This window comes from Platalea leucorodia (assembly GCF_965183815.1).
Source record: "Platalea leucorodia genome assembly, chromosome: 5".
NCBI lineage: Eukaryota > Metazoa > Chordata > Aves > Pelecaniformes > Threskiornithidae > Platalea > Platalea leucorodia.
The window spans coordinates 58,559,570-58,579,549 of record NC_138827.1 but is presented as its reverse complement, the minus strand read 5'-3'; the positions used below and the strand labels follow the sequence as shown (position 1 = coordinate 58,579,549).

The following is a 19,980-nucleotide window of genomic DNA, read 5'->3' as shown; positions in this document are numbered from 1 at the left end:
TTTGCTTCACAAAGCAGTCCCAATTTATCTGAGAAATTCTAGCTATGCTAAAAGCATTTTCACCTAAAGAAAAGGTGTCCACCACCACCAGCTTATAATGTTGTTACCTCTTTAAATTTCCCTGTATGTTGACACACCTTACCTGTTGTGAATGATAAACAGCTTTAGGCTATAATTCTGCGTACTGGATAGAATTGCTTGCCTTATTTATTCTTTAGACTTTTGCAAGGAGTAGAGGGTGTGTTGTTTCTTCTTTTTTTATTTCCTTCCATTCTTTATTTCTTTTTTTCCTTTCTTTGCATCTCATCAGTTCTGTGTCCTTTTCAAGGTGGAATGAGAGTGGAATGCAACTTTTCATAGAACAGGATCTCTTTCTGGAGCAATTATACTTCTTTTAGAACCATTAACATAAAAATTACTTCAAAAAAGCAAGTGAAACAATTTTGCCTTTTTATGCAATTAATCTGCCATTTACAAGCTATAAGCACATTTTTTTAATAGTTTCCCAGAGTTGTTGTCCATTTAAATTAACTATAATTTTTATCATCCACAGATTTTTGTCTTCAAGCAGTAAATATCACCAAACAGTAAATACCATCAATAAATACTGTAGGCTACTAAATTACCTAAGAGTTCACAGAATAGGAGTTAACATTACAGCGCTTTAACTAGGTTTTCATACTGTTAAATGATGACAGTGTGATAGAGAAAGTGAGAAATGTAGAGACTTTGCAAGAATTTGTCCATGATAAGCGCTGAGGCCCTCATACCCTCAGTTCAGAGGACACTTGGTGATAGGCGTATTGTTATTGCTGCTGGCTTTTCTTTCAGGGAAGGTGTGCGGCTTCTGGTGGAGGCACTGTGCCGCCTCCTATGTTCAGTCCCACTGCTGCCTGGTTTTGGATAAGAACACAAATGAGTTAGCTGGTAAGCCTTTAGGGTGTCTGAAAAAGCTTTCCCAGCAGCTATACTTTCTCTTTCCACTCTTGCATTTTTTTTCTGGTTTCTGTTCTTCAGCATGTTGGATAAACAGCTGTAATATAGACTATTCTCCCAGCTTGCCTGGAACAGGATACAGAGATGCATTTGGGGAGCTGCTCCAGATGAGGAAAAGCCTGCTCAGTGTGCAGGGGTGATAACCTGTGCAGCAGCATGCAATATACAGCAGCTCTCTCCCTTTCCTTTTTTACTTTTCCTTTCCCCTGTCCTCTTTTCCTTTCATAGCGCTTGATCCTGCACTGATCCTATGTGCTCTACCAGCCTTCCTGGAGTCATACTACTTTTTAAAAAAATATCTTTACTTTTTTCTGTCGGTCGTGTCCCCCCCCCCCCCCCCCCCGGTTGTTTTTTTGTTTTTTTTTTTTACACTGGCAATCCTTGTAACAGGGAGGCAATCATATGAGACACTAGTTTGCAGCAGCTGTTTGTAGAGGCAGACAGTACTGGTTGCTTTAGCTGCTGGTGTTTGGAGACCTGTGAGCAGAAGGGAAACTTACCAACCTGTGAATGCCATTTTTTCTTCAAACTGTAGAAATTCTTCCTCCTGTGCCTAAGGCAGAAACAAGAATCAGAGGCTGATAAACAAGCAGAGGCTACAAACAGGAAAGAAAAATGCTCTTCTAATAGCTGGAGGGTTTAGGGTGTAAGAGTGATTTATAGTCCACGAACTATTTCTTAGTTTTCCTCCCCCGTCCTTTTTTAAGGACATGTAGAAGGAAAGAAAATGAGAATAGGTACATAAAATGGAAGAGAAGATTATGTGGTTTACTACAACAGAGGAAGGAAAAAAACCTGTTTTGAATCAAAAATAAATTGTTGATGGTTGTTTGCAGCTTAATAAAATGCAGAAACGTAGAACTATTTTTTCAAGACTTTTTCTTCTGCTTTTGGATGGTAGCATATGTTTTTTTTTCTCACTTTGGTATGCATAATCTTCATGTTAACAAGATGCTGGACTTGCTGTTCATCTCTTCCAGTGTTCACTGCTGAACATTTGTTTTCCCTGTTCTCAGAAATATGATGTAAAACAGGTCACATTTGATCTGATTTTAATGACTATTCAATCCGCTGAAGAAAACTGAAGTCCACAGTTCTTAAATGTTATATCAGTTTCACAGTAAATTTTTAAGAATTTAGTAATGGACAATGGTAGAGACCTTCTTTTTGCAATTCCAATATCCAATTAAACTTTAATTTATGGTACTTTATGAATTTTGTACCGTAAATGTTCTGCTTCCTTAAAATTATTTCATTCCTTTTACTTTTTTTTACTGAAGTCTGTTTCATCCTGTACATAATGTAGAAAAACTCTTAAAGGAAATGTGGAATAGGAACAAAGCGTTCCAGGGCAGTGAAACCAAATATTTAATCTATTTGGCTGACAGAGGATGGTCCTCAGTTGTTATCCAAGGACAAGATATTAAAAGAGAAATTTCAAGATGGAAATCTTAATGAGTACAGAAAGAACTGATGAGTTAAATCTGCGCTAAAAACATGAAACAGAATAATAATCTATCCTGACTGTCTTCTGGTTGCATTTTTATCATTTAATCTAGTATTTTCCAGGTTTTGAAGTGGGAGTAAGAGGGCAAGAGGAGGAGGTGGTGCTGCTTTTGCCCTCTGGAAGTGGAATAAAAAGTAGTTCCCATGCTTGCTACCACAAATCTGTGTGATGTTATGACCTGTCCCACTCTACTTTGTTAAAATGCCTCAACGTACCCTTGTATACTAGCTAAGAATGCTTTCATTTTTTTACCTGCAGCATTATTTAATGACTTAATGAATTTATATACAGACTATAAATATTGTGTGTTAATTTTCTCTTTTGGAAGACCTTTTCTGAAGAAAAAACATTTGTTATGTTCCCCTTCTTCCTACCAGATGTTAACGTAACAAAAATGTCTTTTAAATTATATATAGTTTTATGCATGGTTGAAGTGAATGCATGTAATAGTTACCATCTTTTTTTAAAAACATGCAGCTTGGTTTTGACTGAAAGTTCTGCTATGGAAATGTGTCCTGCGGAACGGGCATTTTGTCCCTAACTTTTAAGGCTGCAAAAATAACATTTAATTTAAGTAACACTCCTAAGTCTATGGATAGCAGTAATGTCCTTGGTGCATCAAAGTAACGCAGCAAAACAAGAAGTCTGTGAGTTCTGCTTAAACTTTCTGGAGTTTTGTGAAATAAAGAGGTTTGCTTCTAGGTATCCATGAGAATAAGCTTCAATGGTGGACATTTACAATGGGGTGGGGGGAAATCCAAAACTAAGGATCAGGAGAAACCAAGACTTGACAAAAAGCAGCAGCCCAGATGTGGGGAAGGGAGGCAGGGAGACATAGGGAGAGGGTAATGATTTTTTAATTCGTAAAACATTTATTGACAACTGCTTGGTGTGAAGGACAGCAGCAAAAATCCAACATGGTGCCCAATATAAAAAAAAAAAAAATCTTGTCTCAAAAGTTAGAGGTTTAAGAAGTGATTTTTTTTTAAATATTTTTTTTCCCCTCTTAACAGCATTGTCCTTGAACCTCACAGGTTAGTTGCACAAAAAGTTCTTACTTGAGACAAGCATCTACCTAGTAAATTCCTAAGTCTTGTAAGAACATACAGGTGGTATAGTGTATTTGCATATATATATTTTAAATATAGCACTGAGCAGATTATCTGGGGGGAGCTGCAGACTTGAAAAGTGACATTGTTACTGCAAAGATCTAGGTGGTGTCTGGGACCATACGCACAGGGCTTATTTTGATTTATCTGGTCCATCTGGCCAGGCTGAAGGAAACAGTTTGTTTCTCATTTGGACGTGACTAAGAAAAGCAGCTTCCTGATTTTTCATTGAGTGGATTTTTTTTTTTTTCCCTGGCATTTCTCTTAAAGGTGCTGTGCGCTTCCAGTACTGGGGTTATAACTTGCTTCTGTCATGGTGTCTCTTTAATCTCATTTATTGCAGTAAATAGTGTTGTGTAGTCAGGGAGCAAAAGTTAGATGCCTGAAGTACATGGTGTGAATATGCTTTGGAGCAGGAGGGATTTTTACTTGTGGAAATGGAACAGTTTTCATGTAACACAGGAAAAGATGTCAGACTAAGCTATGGTGATTTTTGTCTCATTTACTTAAGAACAGAAGTTCTGAAGCAAAGGCATCTGCCAATATCTGTCATTAGAGGTGGTTAGAAATATATTGCATGAAGCCTCTTCTGGCAAGGTTCTGAGATTATAGGCAGCATTTGTAATCTGTTTTTGAAATGGAGAATTGAATAGTTGTCCCCTAAGTGTCAGGTGTTTATCCAATGCATTGGGACACAGCTGCCTTTGGAAAGTAAGTGTTTCATGCCGAGGCTTCCAACAGGTTCACATAGATGTGCTGTGCTTTGCTGTTTCATAGCCTTTCATTCTCTGGAATGCTCAAAAATCTCTTCTGGTTTTCATTAAAATATGTACTGATTAGCTTTCCCCTGAACTATCTCTTGCTTTGTCAAAGTTAGCGGGAATTGTTTGGCATATTTAAAATAAATTAGGAATAACCTTGTGCTGAGCATGACCGAAGTAGATTCAGGACTAGTACCAGAAATGGTACCTTTTTTTTTAAAAAGGTACCGTAAAATATGGAGCTTTACTTGTAGTCATCATCAAGGTTAATCCCTATGAGGCAGAGAAATTACTTTTTTTTTAATATGTAAGTTGTGCAAGTGTATGCATGTCACATGTCTGAGTTTCATACCTACAAGTCTATCAACCTGTTACGTATTTGCAGCCTTAGATGGATACTTAATGCAATAATACATCTTTTTTTCCAAAGTGAACAGTTTCATTCTGAAATTCTGGTATAGTAGCTTCTACATAAGAGAAATGTTGTAAGACAAAAGCATAATCATAATAACTTGCTTTTGAGCCCTTTGTAGCTATTTGTAGGTGTATACATGCTGTACTTGTTTTTCATGAGTTTGAACTTGGGTCATAAGTTAAAGTATGTTTTTGGTCTGCCTCCTTTCTCCTTGACATCTATTCTCATATATATATTCTCATATATAATTCATCTCATGAATTTTCTTTCTACATAAGTTTTAGCTTTTAACACCATTGAAATACATATGTCACACTGAAAAATCTGTGAAGGCAATTTAGAATTACTTGAATATGTTAAATTTTATATGCAGTGTGGGCTTGATTGAACACTAAATTCCCCTTTAATCTCGGTTTTGGCTTAAAAATAAGAAAAGTTAAAATATACCCCATGAGTATATTAGGGTAATTTTTGCTTTCAGGAAAGTGAAAACACTTGGTGTCTCTTTCCTAATTCTTCATATATATTTAGCTGCTTCTTTCTGGTTTTTGTTACTTGCATTCTTTTGTGAGAGCTTCAAGTATACTTTTTTCACTTCTTTTCCCATTGTGGATTTTGAAGGATGAAGAGTCCAGTGCTGTTGCCAATTTACAGTATCTGCATTGAAATTTCCCCCCAAAATGAAAATAAATCATAGCTCAGAACTAATTTGCTAGGTATTCTGTAACTTCAGTATTGGCTTTCAGGGTGTTCTTCCTAAATGATACTCACAAAGCCTTTTCAAGCTGATTTCATGAGGAAAATATGTCAACTTGACCCTGCTTATATCCTCCCTTAACTTTTAAACCATTGCTTCTGAGCTGAATTCGAGTGGGAGGCAGGTGTATTTATTCAGTCCTAAACACCATTGAAGGAGAAACAATTGATAGAGTTGTCACAGCTTCAGAATTGAAAACCATGTTACTTTAGTTCAGCTTTGGACCTTTCAGCTCTCCAAGAAGTGTTGCTTCCTCTGAAGCTGAGAACCTGTTCCTTTCTGCAAGCTAAGCAATTGGGCTAAACAGGACTAAAGCCGTAAGGGCCTTCATGTGCGTTCAGCCTTTGGATTTGAGCTGTAAAAGATGGCATTGGTGCTTTCTATATTTTTAGAAAGAAATAATGATTAAACTTAATCTCTTAACCTTTTTTTTTTTTCTCTACATAGATGTCCACACTGAAGCAGTACAAGCAGCACTTGCAAAATACAAAGAGAGAAGAATGCCCATGCCTTCAAAAAGACGGTCTGTTCTTGTGCACTCTTCGGTAGAAACGTACACACCTCCAGGTATCTATTGAATTAACATATGTAAATCTTGCCAGGTGAATGTGATAGCAAAATATAAAGAGCAAATGCTTTGTTCTGCTCAGTTGTAAGTATGTTGCAATAAACTTCTCTATTCATGGCTGTATTTCCTGATAATGAGGTGTTGGTTGGATTTGTTCTTTGATGGCTTTCCTCAAGATTTTGTCTCTCATCTGGAGATGCTGTAGCTGCTAAAGGTATACTTGAAAGCAGTAATAGAGTGAGCAGTTGCCCTTTATGCATTAAGTATGTTCTCTTAGGTAATGTCTTACTTGGAAGGAGATAATCTTGGCAAGCATGTCAGAGCTGTAAATACCTTATTTCATGTTGCATAAGATTCTTTTTTTAAGAGTTGAAGAAAATGCCAGAGCATTAAGTTGCTGCATTAGCTTGCAAAACACTCATCAGATGGTTTCAACTGTGAGCAATTTAAAGCGTTCAGAAAATCATATGCTAAAATTGTTCAGATAGTTTAGGTCAGAATGTTTTATTGGGGGGGGGGGGGGGGGGGGGGGCGGGGGTGTGCAGCGAGGAAGGTAATCTTCCTGAATTCTCTAGAGGTTAAGAAAATCTTTCTCCAGATAACATGTCGTGCTAGCAAGCCAGGTGTTTTGGGGCCAGTGTCTTGTATGCAAAGAAAAGGAATTTCCCTAAGCTCTTAAGTTTTGAATGATGTGCTCTTCTCTTTTCTAATGTTGCCTGGGAGTAGAGGCACACTGACCTCTAGTGCCCTTCTCCATCAATTCTGTTTCTTATCCCCCTTCTATAAAAGAGAAGGTCTGCTGTGCTGCTCTCTTGCTTCCTGGGCTATATTTCTTCTTTCTGTTCTTCCCATTTAAAGGAAATTCCACTTTTCTTTGCTAGTCACATTTTGTATATTGTTTCTGTAGGTTCTCTGGTTATTTCATTAGTTAATAAATAATGAACTTCTTCTGTAGTCTTATATATGGTCTTTCTTGACCCTTATGTTTTTGCGTATAAGATGTGTTAAGGTATCATGCATTTTGATTAGCTTATTCTTGTAGTACTTGTATACTCAGAAGCCCATGAGGCTGTTGCAGCAGGGTGGTTATCATGCTCTTGAGTTTTCTTGCATACATGTTGTTTGTGTATGGAAAGTTGTCGTGAATTGCATAAAGTGAAATCCTGGAGAAAAATTAATGTATGGTGACCATCTGTATACTGAAGCTTTGGGAGAGAGGCCCTGAAGGTTTCTGTTTATAGCTCTTCAAAGCAATAGTCCTTCTCACTCTCCAGAATAAACTCTGATAGAACAGTCAGCGGTGTATTTCATGTAGCATCACTCTGTCTTTTTCTCTCATTCCCCCAGTGTGACAAATCACTATGTGCTTGGCGTGAGGTGTATCACAACAAGAGAAGAACAAGCTGCTCTTCTGCCTAAGATTTGGTGTAAAAAAAATAGCTGGCATCCAGAAGCTCTGCTGAGAGCAGAGGACAGTTAGGCTGTCCTGTCTCCCTTAGCATTTAAAACTAGAAAGAATCTCCTTGCAGTTTTTTTGAGAGAACCAAAATATCATTCTCTTTTTGAATACCTTCGGCACAGATTTGAAGCAGTGTCCCTGCAGTTATGGCTGTGGCCACTGTGCCTGAGGTCAGGGCTCTAACGTGCTACTCTGAAGAAGCAAAATCTTGAGAGGGTTGAGAGACTCTATAAAGAAAAAAAATGAGATGCTGTTGGTAAACTTAAGTTATGTGATAAAAGCTGGTCTGCACGCCTTTGCAGGAGCACAGAGACTGGCAGGTGGGGGAGCCCAAATAATACCCTGCCCCAGCTGCTCCCAGGCCTGTCCCAGGAGCCATCAGCCTGTCACAGACCCATCTCCACAAGCCCAGAGGCGCACGGGGAACAATGGCAAGTGGGAACACAAGTTAAGGGCCCAGAAGAAAGGTCACCCTGTCCAGGCCCCTCCCAGGGCTGTCCCTGGAGAGCCTCAGCCCTCCTGCCCAGACATGAAACCCATCAAGAACAGTCAACACTAGAGCATCTTCTGGACTGAGGGGGCATGCCGCAGAGGGGTATGGGACATATTACGGGATGTAGCGCAAAAGTATTTGGGGACTGCATGAGACTTGTTATGGGATGTTTAGGTGAGGAACCACAGACAGGGAAAGGGGTAGATTTAGGTGATTTGGGGAGGAACAAGTGTGAGGAAAATAGCAGGGTATGGGGATAAAAAGGGCTGGTCATGTGTAAATGGTACGCTTGCCTGGCCACACCCTGCACCTGACCCTGCAGTCTGTTCTCTCCTCCTGTTACACTTTATTTCTAACACCTCTCCTGGGTGAGGGACTCTGTATTCTGTATGTGTGGAGTGGCTGCATCAGCCAGCCTATACAAACAAATGGAGTGGGACTGCAGCCTCAGGCTCGTATGTCCAGGTGCCAGCAACAGGGGAGACTGCGATCCAGGGACAGCTACTTGGCAGACTGAGTGTCCAAACCCAGCTGCTGGAGGGATCCACATTGTACGTGTGTGTGCATGTTTGACCTCCATCCTGCTCAGCCAGAGTGGGGAGCAGGATGAGGCTGTGGGATCTACCCATGTTTGTGTGAGTGTGTTTGTGCTGCTGGAGAGCGTCATCTTCTAACATGCCTGCCCAAGAAGTTAGCAGAGAAGACAAGTACACTCGCACTGGGCTTTAGCAGGATGCAGAAGCACCCTAACTAATATATTCTGAAAGAAGAGTTAAGTGTCTCTGGGATCTGTCATGCTGTTTCTAAGGGAAGGTGACTTGTTATGAGATACCTTTATCTCTATAAGAGAATGGGCCACTGGATGAATTCTGTTTCATAGATGATCAGGCCATTCAAAAATACTCTGACGACTTGCTTCAGTTATATCAGTTCACAAAAATAGTCTTTTTATGGGCCTGCCTTTATTTGCAAAGTTAGCTCAGCAGGAAAGATGTGAAATTGCAAAGAACGTGAGTAGCGCTGAAGCATCTAGTTTTGTTGTCTTGAGCCATTAAACCACTGCCTTAAAATCCTTGTATTGGCAGAAGTTAATGCAATTTAAACTGGGCTTTCTCAATAACTGACATTTTCTTGCAGTTACATCAGTCACCAGGAAGGAAGCATCAGATTCTAGCCACAACGTTAAGTTCAAAACCGACTCCTGACTGACAGTAATGGAACTGCTTTCATCCTTCCAAAAATGTTAATATACTTCTGTTTTCATCCCATCGAGTCTCTCATCCTTCCCATACGGATTTCACGTGATCAGAACTTGAGCTGTAGTCTTGATGCAAGTTTGGTCCAAAGGGTGGTGGTTTCTGTGGCTATCTTGGGTCAGCTCCCAGCTAGGAAGAGCTGCAAGCCAAGTACATAGCATTCTGCTCCCAGCACACCAAGAACCACTAATTAACTCCTGCGATGCCACAGAGCTAGTTACTGATGTTACTTTGCTACTTTTCTGTTGTAATTATGTTCTGATATTAGAATGATTTTACTATGGATCCTTCATTTTTATACACAGTTAATATTTTACATTTAAAGTGGGGTTTTTCCCCCCTCTGCTTATGTAAGACATCTGAAAGCTTAAAAATTTTAGAGACTTCATTAAACTTGTAGCTGGATAAGGTGATACTATCAGAGTATGTATTCTCTGAGAAACCTTCTTTTACTGTAGTTTTATTTCTTACTCTGAAGTGATAGTAGATTGCAGATGTGGGAGTGTTTTTTTTGAAACCTCACTATTTGTAATCCTATCTTGTTCCATGTTCCTGGAATTGTTTATTTTTGCTTTCTGCCTAAAAGAAAGGGAAGGTTGCAAGCACTAAGGGGCAGGTTTGGCTCCTCTCCTGGAGCAGATGAAGTCAGCAGCCAAAAACTACAACTGTGGCGGTAGACCAGAAATATCATACAAGGCACGGAACCAGGAATGGTGATCCACCACAGCTGTATCTTCTCAAAGATCAATTGTGTATTTTCATTCAAAATTGTAATGTTTGACTAGGGATGGTCAAGTAATGAGAGGTCTGCAATTTTGACTTTGAAAATGCCATTGAGTTAAACGACCTTCTTAGGAAATTATATCCGATTTTTGTGGTTTTAGACTGTTTAAGAGCAATTACTCTGAAGCTATTGGAAATGCACATATTCTTGAAAAGCAGAAAATTAAACACGTGGCAACTGAAATTTGTTGCCAAAGATGAGGAAAAGATTTAATGTGGCTTCAACAAAATTTATATGGAGTTGTATATAGCTGAACAGTTACGTGTTCAGAGGATTAAAAAAAAGGGGGGGGAAGCCAAAATTAAGGTTGCAGAATTTCTGAGGTAACCCACTCCCCTATAACCCAGGATTTCCATGTCTGGAAGGGACTCTAGAATACAGTAATGGAAACCCTATCTTTTTCAGAAGCTGTTTTTCAGCTCCTGCTAACTTTTTAATTGGTCTGGCCATTATGTGTGACTTAAAACTGCTATTCACAAACTGACTTGATGTGAACTTCATCAGTATATGGCAATGGATTGTTTTAGGAGCTTTTCTTTAATTAGCTGGGGGAGAGTTGGGGGTGGGGCATATACAGAGAGTCAAGTTCTTAAAATACAGCAGTCTCTTTAGGAAGGCAAGATTCTTTTGCTGTGACAAAAGTTCATATTTTTCATTCAAAATCAACAGAGATGTATTTTCTTGATATTTAGAAAGACCTTTTTATTTGTTACTGAGTGGATAATAAATGTGGAAAGATTGAGTGCCAACAGGGAACTTCTGGAAAGCTGTAAATAACTGAGTGGTAATTAAAATAGGAGCCCTTTATCAGACTTCTAACAGCATCAAATATACATCTAGAATTAAAAGGTGCTTTACTAAGCATTTCTATGTAGTGCTTGTTAAAATCAGTTTATGTTATGTTCATGTTAAAATACATGCTTTAAATTCCTTTTAATTATTCTTAGATTAATGAAATAACTTTCATTGAACTTTATAGCACTGTGTTTTTTTTAGTAATTAGTTCTCAAAAAATTTGTCAAAAGAATCGAAAAGTGAAGAATTTCCCACCAAAAAAATAAAAAGAAAACACCCAACAAAAAAATGTAATGGAATTTATTCAGGTGGGATGAGATCCAATTTACCTGTTCAGAGCAGAAATATTTTTTCAGGGGAATAGGTATGGTATACTCACTGAGAAAGGTTAGTGAATGTACTAGGTACCTTAGGTAGAAGCCTTTTTTGAGTCCTAACGTCATTCCAAATACAGGAGGTAAATGAAACTTTGCTTCAAGTGTGTTCTAGCTATAATGTGTAGAAGTTGTTGACTTAACCTAAAAAATGACAATGAGCAGAATTTGTGCATGTGAATGTATCATTTGCTTAATATATGCATCTCATGTGTAGCACATGAGAATGCTATGTGGAGAACATGGAAAAACTTCATGTTCCCGTCTGTTGGGTCATTCCCACATTACATGCCTGTCATCGTTATTTTAATCACAGACACATCGTCAGCATCAGAAGATGAGGGCTCCTTACGTCGGCAAGGGCGGATCACCTCCACTCCGTTCCAGAGCCATTCCAACGTAGAGCCCTGGCTTAACCGGGTTATTCAGGGCTCCTCCACCTCATCCTCTGCATCCTCCACCTCATCTCATCCAGGAGGGAAACCTGCTGCTGCTTCCAATACTGCTACTGCCACCGCTGCTGCCACTGTGCTTGCAGATCTCATGGCACACACCCAGCTAGGTCAGTAAACAACTGCCTGTGTGGTTGGAATAAAATCAAATTAAAAATCCCAAAGCAGTGCTAAACACAAAAGTCTTCACCAGAAGAATATCTATAAATAGCCTTAAAATGTACAATCCACAGACCAGGTATGTATGATATATATGGATTTAATTTAAACCAAACCAGTTGTTCATGAGATCTGAACGTGCATTCTTCTTGGTAAAATGCTTGATTTATCAAGAAACTAAGGTTCAATTTTACTGGATTCAAAAACAGAATTTCAACGGGATCATATTTTTGGTGCATACTTTCTGATCTGCATGTATTTACCCTAGACAATATCAGGTTATGGATTTCAAAGGTGACTTAATTGGTAAACACCTGAAAGACTAGAAAACCATCCAGAATCTTTCGGAAAGTTATGAAATCAGAGGTACTGACAAAGCTAGATTTCAAGCTGAAATGTGATTTTTTTTTTCCTTTAATTATAACGCAGGTCACGAATAATCCTTTATTGTGCAACTAGAGTGAAAATGTAAAGTACTGGTAAGCCAAAATGTAAATGTGAGTTTTGTCTCGATCTCTGTAATGCTGAAAGTCCAGAACTTCAGGTTACCTTTTTTTGTCCTGAAATGCAGAGCACTAGTCTTGTGCTTTTGGAAGATTTAGTAGGGAGGGAGAAAGGCAGTCTCTTCCACCATGGAAATAATTTTTACAATGTTTTGTACACTGTAGTGAAGATTGATAGTGGATTTATGTGTGTGCAACAGGTCCACACTAATGTTAAACGATGGGAAAGGACCTAGAGGAGAAACAATGACTTTGTATTTCAAATAATTTTTTTCACCAAAGTAATTTAGAAAAATGAAACGAAGGATGATGTTTGTATTTCACCTATGGGCTACAGCACAAAGTTCTTGAGCTTCTAGTAATATCCAATAGGCATCATGTATGTTGTTCCTGGACATTTCAGGTTTTGGCAGTTCCAGTGTTCTACTTACCTGACTGTTTATCTGTGACTGTATGCCTACCTACACCATACAGACAGTTTTTTCTAATTCATTACAGAGATCAGATTAAGTCAGATGAGGAAAACACACTGAAATGCTTTAGATTTAAACTGAGTATACAGGCTTCTGTATACTTAGAGATGCTGATTACTATGATAATTTAAGGCACAAATATATTTCTAAAATACCTGTTCATTTAGCTGGTCTACCTGTTACATTCAAATTTTGGTGAAAGCCCAATCATGTATCCTTTAGACTTCTCTGTTTAGATGATACAAACAGTTCACAGTTCTAGGTGTGAGGCAGCTAATCATAAGAGGGTTGATTCTCTGTTCTTTGCTGGTTTGCCCTCCGAGTTCCTTCTGCCTTATACTAAGTTTCGGGCATCAGCCTTAGTTTATAGTAGCTATGGGCTTCAAAATGCAACCAATGCTTGTAGTTTGTGACCAGGAGTTTTACTTCTTCAGGTTCCTAAAGCACATTATGAAACAGGGAAAGGACTATGAACAAGCTAGAGGCTCTCCAGAAGAGGATCCTCTGGATTTTCTGTGTGGCTTAGGTGCTGACAGAAACAGGGATTGACTCGTTTTGCTGTGATTGACATCCCAGTTTTCACAGTGCAGTCAGTTTTCTGCAAGTGGAGCTGAGATGGAAAGAGGTGGTAGCTTGCTTGGTGTTCTGGAAGACTCTTTAGGTGTCAGAGAGTCTGGGAAGGGTTATCTGTGTCTTTGCTACTTGCTTTGACCTCCTCTTCTGTTTGTATGGGAATCTCTTTATTGTGGAAGCTAAGTATGGAGAGGAATTCTGATATCTAAGCTTTTACAAGGCAAAACGTTTTTCCCCAAGCCTGCTTAATGCTGTTGCCTTAGAAAGCTCCTGCATGCTAAAATGTTGGGTTTTGTTTTGTGTCTTACAAAGTTATGGGCAGCATTTGGCTTTGTTCATTTTTCTGCACTTCATCAGTACTTCATCCATAAACATAGTTAGAAAGATTTGCCTCTTTGGTTAACTTTTGTGGCTTTATTGCTAGTGATATTTTTCCTGTTTGTACAAAACATACCCATCTTATTGCCTTTAAAGAAATCTAAATAGTCATCTTCCCATTTCCAAGCTTATTTATAATAAGAAATTTTCAATTTTGTTTTTTTTTACTTAGTGGATTTAAGTAAGATGGAATATGTCTACGCCTTGCTTTAAGGGCATTCTGGATTTCACATTATGGATTTATAGGAATCATGTTTAACGCCTTAAAATTAACAAATAGACTTGGAAGGTTAGCCATAATTGTAGGTGTGATTGATGAAATTCTTAATGTAGCTGTAAAAACTTGCAAGATATGCAAAATGTAACACAGCATCCTGTTACGTCTAATATCTCAGTCCATATAAATGCATATCAAATTTCACAACTAGCTTCTTAAGATCTATCAGGACTATCTAATCATCAAAATTGTATGCAAAATCAAGGCCTTTTTAACAGTTCAAAGTCCAACATTTAAGTAGCTAAATGTTGGAGTGCATGCAGTGGAGTAGTTTCAAATTTCATTAATGGGAAATAAATATGTAATCATAGTATCTATCAGGAAGGAAGCTCAGGGATCATTACAAACTGATCTACTAAAAATATTTAGAAAGGTAAAATTTCCAGTGCCTTTGACAAAAATTTAGATGTCCTTTTGCATAAGAATGATCTTCTTCATTTGTGAAGTTCTTGCCATATTCCATCAATTTTCATTTCTAGCTTGGTAACATTCATGCATGTCCAATAACAATTCAGTTGTGACATTTTTAATGTTAAAATAATTAATCAGCAAGTTTGTCTATAGTCTTCCTTGCTCACAAGAATATGAAAACTTACTCAGTTCTTACATTGCAAACTTCTTTGGTTATCGATAAATACTAGTATACTTTCACAAAGGACCCCTTTGATTTGTCCTAGAGCATAAAAGAAGAGTTTATTTATTTTCTTAGTTAATGGGCTGATATCAGCAATATAAAAGGCACCTTACATATTTTAAATACTATGCCTTACTAAAATACTCTGTATTTTGACTATGTACTGAATAACTATTCGCAATTTTGATATGTTGGAGAATTTAAATTTAGCAGATTGTTCCCTTGCAGCTCATCTTCTCCAGCTTGCATTTTTATTGATAAGATCATACTAAATTCCCAAGCAATAAGACTGCAGTGTTGGAAGTGCAAGGTTACAGTATTTAATAAAGTCAGATAGGAGTAGGCGTTATTTTTAAGCTGTTTGTCTTTCACCTACAAAAGCAAGGACAACATCTACGTGTTGTTTTGGGGGCTTTTTTCTTTTAGTGTAATGTTTTCTTTAAAATCAATAAGGCTGGCAGTGTGTGTAGGGTTTTTTCAAGGTCACCATCACAACTGTGGAGTATTTCCCAACTTAGCTCTTGTAGCATAACCGGGAAGATAGATTGTCATGGCATTACGGTATTATCTATTTATTGAAGCACTTAAAAGTACAATTCCTTTTCTTAAGGGGAAGCAGGGTTATAAGAGTAGGTGTTTTGAACTGCTGTGGCTCTGTAAGCAGTTTTACAGAAATTGTGAGAATGAAGTGTGTTAGAAACAGTTTCAAGGAGTTTATTGAAGAGGAAATGCAAAGAATGAAGTAGTGGCTTGTGGATCCTATTTTGTGTTCTGGCTGGGTTGGTGTGCTCTTTTTTGTTTTATTGTTCCAATACAATTTAATAAACTTCTTCTAAATGTCCATTTTGGTCGAGTGGTTTCCTAGAGACAAAACAATCATACACAGCCATCTCTAGGTCTAACCTGACTTCCTGCTAGGTAGGGACTTTTTAAAAGTGTTCGAGTCTTCACCCTGAGATTCCTCCTTAGCGACTACTTTCTCTCCAATGCCTAGCTTTTAATTTTCTGTGTTGTGTCCCATACGTTCTTTCTTGGGCCACTGCTCTCTTTTGCATTTATCTCTGTCTTCTGATCAACAATGGAAAGGTACTTCAGTCTAAATCCAATTAACTTTATTCCTGAAGTCACAAGTCTATTCAGACTTTTTCTTTTTTGACTACTCACCACTTCTCTTTCTCTGCTTTGCCACAGTATCTCTAGATGATACAGACTAATTTCATGGATTCTCATTGGCATATATTAATAAAATGCCTAAATAATTAATGAAACTAATGTGAATGGTATCTGAGCATAAATCCTGAAAATTGAACTTATTCCTTCTACATGCATAGAAAGAATTTTGACTTCGCAAGGCAGAATTGGGAGGGAGAGTCAGTTCTCTGCTGTATGTAAGATGAAATAGCTGTGGACAGCAGAGAAGTTGTTCATAAGGACCCTGCTATTTCCCTTCTGTGGTGAGGACATTGATTTGCGTGTAACTTGGCTCTGAGGTGCTTGTAAGGTATGTGAATGCTGTAGATTAGCACCTCCATATATAGCTATTTTTTGTGCTTGTTTTCAGTTGGGAATGATTCTTAATGGTTTTTTTGTTTCTTTTCTGAGCATTCTCATTTTTTCTGTGATTTCTTTGAGCTGTTCCCAAGTACATAGCTCTTCCATAAATGTTGCCAAATAGCTTCTTCCTTATGTTATTTTCTGAGCATCTAATTGCAGAGCTTTTGTATTGCAAATATCTGCCTCATGCATGTGGGGAGAAGATTGCTTTTTCCTAACAGGAATATGCATGGTAAAACCTGCATCCGTTCAGCATTTCAAGTTCTGTACTTCATGCATGGCTTCTGACCCATATGTGCACCAAGTCTCATAGCGTGTGTTAGTCTCTCTTGTCCTCTCTCTTGATTGTTATATTTGTACCTATGTGTACATTTTGAGTCACTTGAATGTTTAGTGATGACAACTTCATCTATAGAAATGCCATCTTGGGGCCTTCCACTGATGAAGCCACATTGCAGATACATCCCTAATTGTAGTTCTTGCTGGTGTATTCCAAGGAGTAAAAGCTTTAGACATTGATAATCACTGCAGGGTCTGTAAGTTGAGAAGTATGGACTTGTGGGCAAATGCTGCAGTATGGGAACGAGGTACATTTGACTCTGTGTCCTTTTCTGTGATTAATTTGTATGCTGTGTGAAGTCAGTGTTTTGGGACTTTGGTAAAGCAAAGGAAAAAAAAAAACAACCAAAAAGCAGCTCCAGAAGTAATTTGAATACATGGGCTTTCTATATGCCCTGTAAAGTGGTTACAGGGGTCAGTTTTACACATAGTTGTCACCTTTTCTTGTTACTGGTTCTAACTCAGTACTTGTCAGAGACATTAAGTGATACGTTGTCCTTCTTGTACCTTACCCACATGAAAGGAATTTGTGGTCCTTGCTTAGTACCCAGCAAGACAAGTCTCTGCAATACAAAAATAAGCATTGCAGTGATGACCATTGGAAAGTATGGGAATGGATTTAATTTTTTCTTCTGCTGGTGCCTCTAAAGCTGCTTAGAGCTGTACTGGTGGCTTGTATGTCAGCTCTGGAAATCTGTGAACAGAGCACTTGTTATCTTAGCGCTAATTCCTTCCTCAGAATGGGTGGGGTAATACATGTATTTCACAGCACTGCCTACATGTCCCTATGCTTTGAGTTCTTTCTGCAGTATTTGTGGCATGCTGAGGTCCTTCATGGGGTATCACTGCAGAGCTGTATGACCCCAAGCAGTTCCTCCAGCACAGTGCAGCAGTATGTTCTTAAGCTCCTTCCTGTTGCACTCCTATTTTTACTCATTAGGATTCTGAATATTTCAGGCTTCCAATTCTTCTTTTTTCTTGTATGAACCTTCTCCTGGATCCTGCCATTTTCTAACCTGTGATTCCATTCAAAACTGTTCCATAATCTAGGTCACAATTTGGAATGACGATACACCCTAAGCATTGTTCTGCAGCACAGAAACGTGGTGCAGTTCCAAGCAGAGCAGGCTTTTGCCTCAAGGTTGTTACAAGGTGGTTCTCAAGCCCTGTGAATATGTGAGGATTTGAGAAATGGCCTGCTTTCCCTATGTAAATATACATTATAAAAAAAATTAAATATTTATTGCTTGTAGCGCACACCATTAAAATGAAACAATGTGTCGTGTCCAGCCACAAATGATCACCTTGTGCCTCAGAAAACCCTGTGCTAAATTTATCTGTTGTGAGCAGTGTGTGTGTATAATGTTGACAACTACACCACAGGTTTTTTTGAGTGTTACAGGCATTCCAGCTGTTCTCATTGAGGGATGCCGCAGTGAAGAGTACACTGTGTCTGTACCACAACATAAACAGGATTTTTTTACTTACATATCTTGTGAGACTTTTAAAAACAGGTCGTAAGAAAAGCTGCTAAAGGAAAACCATGACTGGTCTTACAAACTGCAGGTGACCGTTTTTTAAGCCAGCAGTTACTTTCCGCTGAGGGAGTGTCTCATCTCTTTGTGTCCATCCTCAAGGTGTGTTCAGACCTATCTTTGCCACCTTAAATCTTAATCTGTGTTTCTCAGCAAAAGTCTTTCTCTTATAGCCTGCAGAATGTAGATAAGTGCTTCATTTTATCCTGGGGCACAAGTTCCCTTCTTTTAAGCCTTATGCTTTTGTCCCTTTCTCTTCCTATGGAACTTAGACTAGTCATTCCGGTTTTGTGGTGAGACTTTGGGTGCCTGTATTTCTTCTGAGAGATGTGAGACAGGCTTTCTTTGTAGACTTGTGCTGTTTACTCATGATGAATCTCCTGGCTTTCACCTTGAAGTGATGAAGTGACCCACCACTCTCTTTATTTGTCAGGATTTGTTTGGATCCCTTTGAAAGCTGGAATAGCTCCTCTCTGCCCTGGAGAGACACGGCAGCTCCTTTCAGGATTCCCCCTGTATCTAGAAGATTTTGGTTACAGTTTCATTAGAGAAATCAGAGTTTTATTAAAAACACATGAGCAAACAGCAAGAATGCTGTAAGGAGCAACTTTGGATATATTGATTCTTAAGATGACTGATGAGCTCCCATGTCTGTCTTCCATTTCTACAGATAACCACTCTGCGCCTCCAGATGTAACCACTGGCCTGGTGGAACATTTACATCATGAGCGTCCACAGGTAGCATCAGTACGAGGAGTTCCCAGAGGCTACAACAGCAGCGTTTTGGAAACTGCAGATGGTGACTGTATTATAAACCTCCTACCTTTCAGTCTATGTCCCGTTTTCGGAATAAGCGAATGCATAACAGAGCTTGACACCCATTGTGTGCTATGTGCCTGCCCCCTCCAAAGCTTTTCAGTAGTATGGTGTATCTGTCAGTCTGCCACAGGAGAGGAAACTGTACTGCATTTCCTGTGTTCTGCTGGTGGTAGCCATGTCCCCATTTCTGTATATTTCTGTAGTAAAAGGCAATGTAAGCCCTTTAGTCTCACATTTTAATTTTACATTGCCCTAGAGGTTTAAATTTTAGTAAATGTAAATAAACATACACATTTATATTTAATTTAAAATAAATATATCACATATACAAATGAAAATCAGCATTTGACATGGTTTTGTGTTGTGATTATTTTTTGCTAGCCTTATAAAATATCGAAAGATTCACTTATTTTTTCCAAGGATTCTCAGACTTTTAGAACTGAATAAATGTTAAGACGTAGCAAATACCTAGACTTTTGAAGAAAAGAACATTCTTCAGGTTTGTATTGGAATCTCCTGTAGAAGTCAGCAGTTTGAAAAGCTAAGTTAAAGTGTGAGAAGGTATATGCATCAGCCAGGTAGCTAGGAAACAGCATTGTTCTGAAAGAAATAAATCCATGGTTGAAACCGTTACTGATTAAAGCTGTTTTTTCCCAAACAAGCTGCTCATCTTGAATGACTCTTCCACGTGAAAGCTGCGCTGAACTTAAGAGTGATGTTGTCAGCAATGTGGCAGCATGTGTTTTAGTATATGTTTATTAATATATGGTAAGTAATAAATCTTTTTTGTTTGACAGGTGTACCAGTGAATAGCAGAGTGTCCTCTAAAATCCAGCAGCTTCTAAATACCTTGAAAAGACCAAAGCGCCCACCTTTGAAAGAGTTTTTTGTTGATGATTTTGAAGAACTGCTAGAAGGTTAATTTTCTTTCAAACATTCTGAACTCTGCCCTGTGGTAATCAGTAATTTTATAGAGGATATTCTTTGGAGTTAGTCAGGACATAGCCTGA

General features: G+C 38.5%; 1 protein-coding gene across 2 annotated transcripts in view; it reads left to right on the top strand.

The window, feature by feature from the left end:
• The window catches only part of DIP2A (disco interacting protein 2 homolog A), a 136,662-nt gene that overhangs the window by 60,776 nt on the left and 55,906 nt on the right, over window positions 1-19,980 (top strand). For both annotated transcript variants that reach the window (XM_082311659.1, XM_082311658.1), the window contains exons 4-7: window positions 5,993-6,112; window positions 11,591-11,836; window positions 18,822-18,950; window positions 19,768-19,887. In XM_082311659.1, the coding sequence (XP_082167785.1) occupies window positions 5,993-6,112; window positions 11,591-11,836; window positions 18,822-18,950; window positions 19,768-19,887 (615 nt within the window). The remainder of the gene's footprint in view (window positions 1-5,992; window positions 6,113-11,590; window positions 11,837-18,821; window positions 18,951-19,767; window positions 19,888-19,980) is intronic.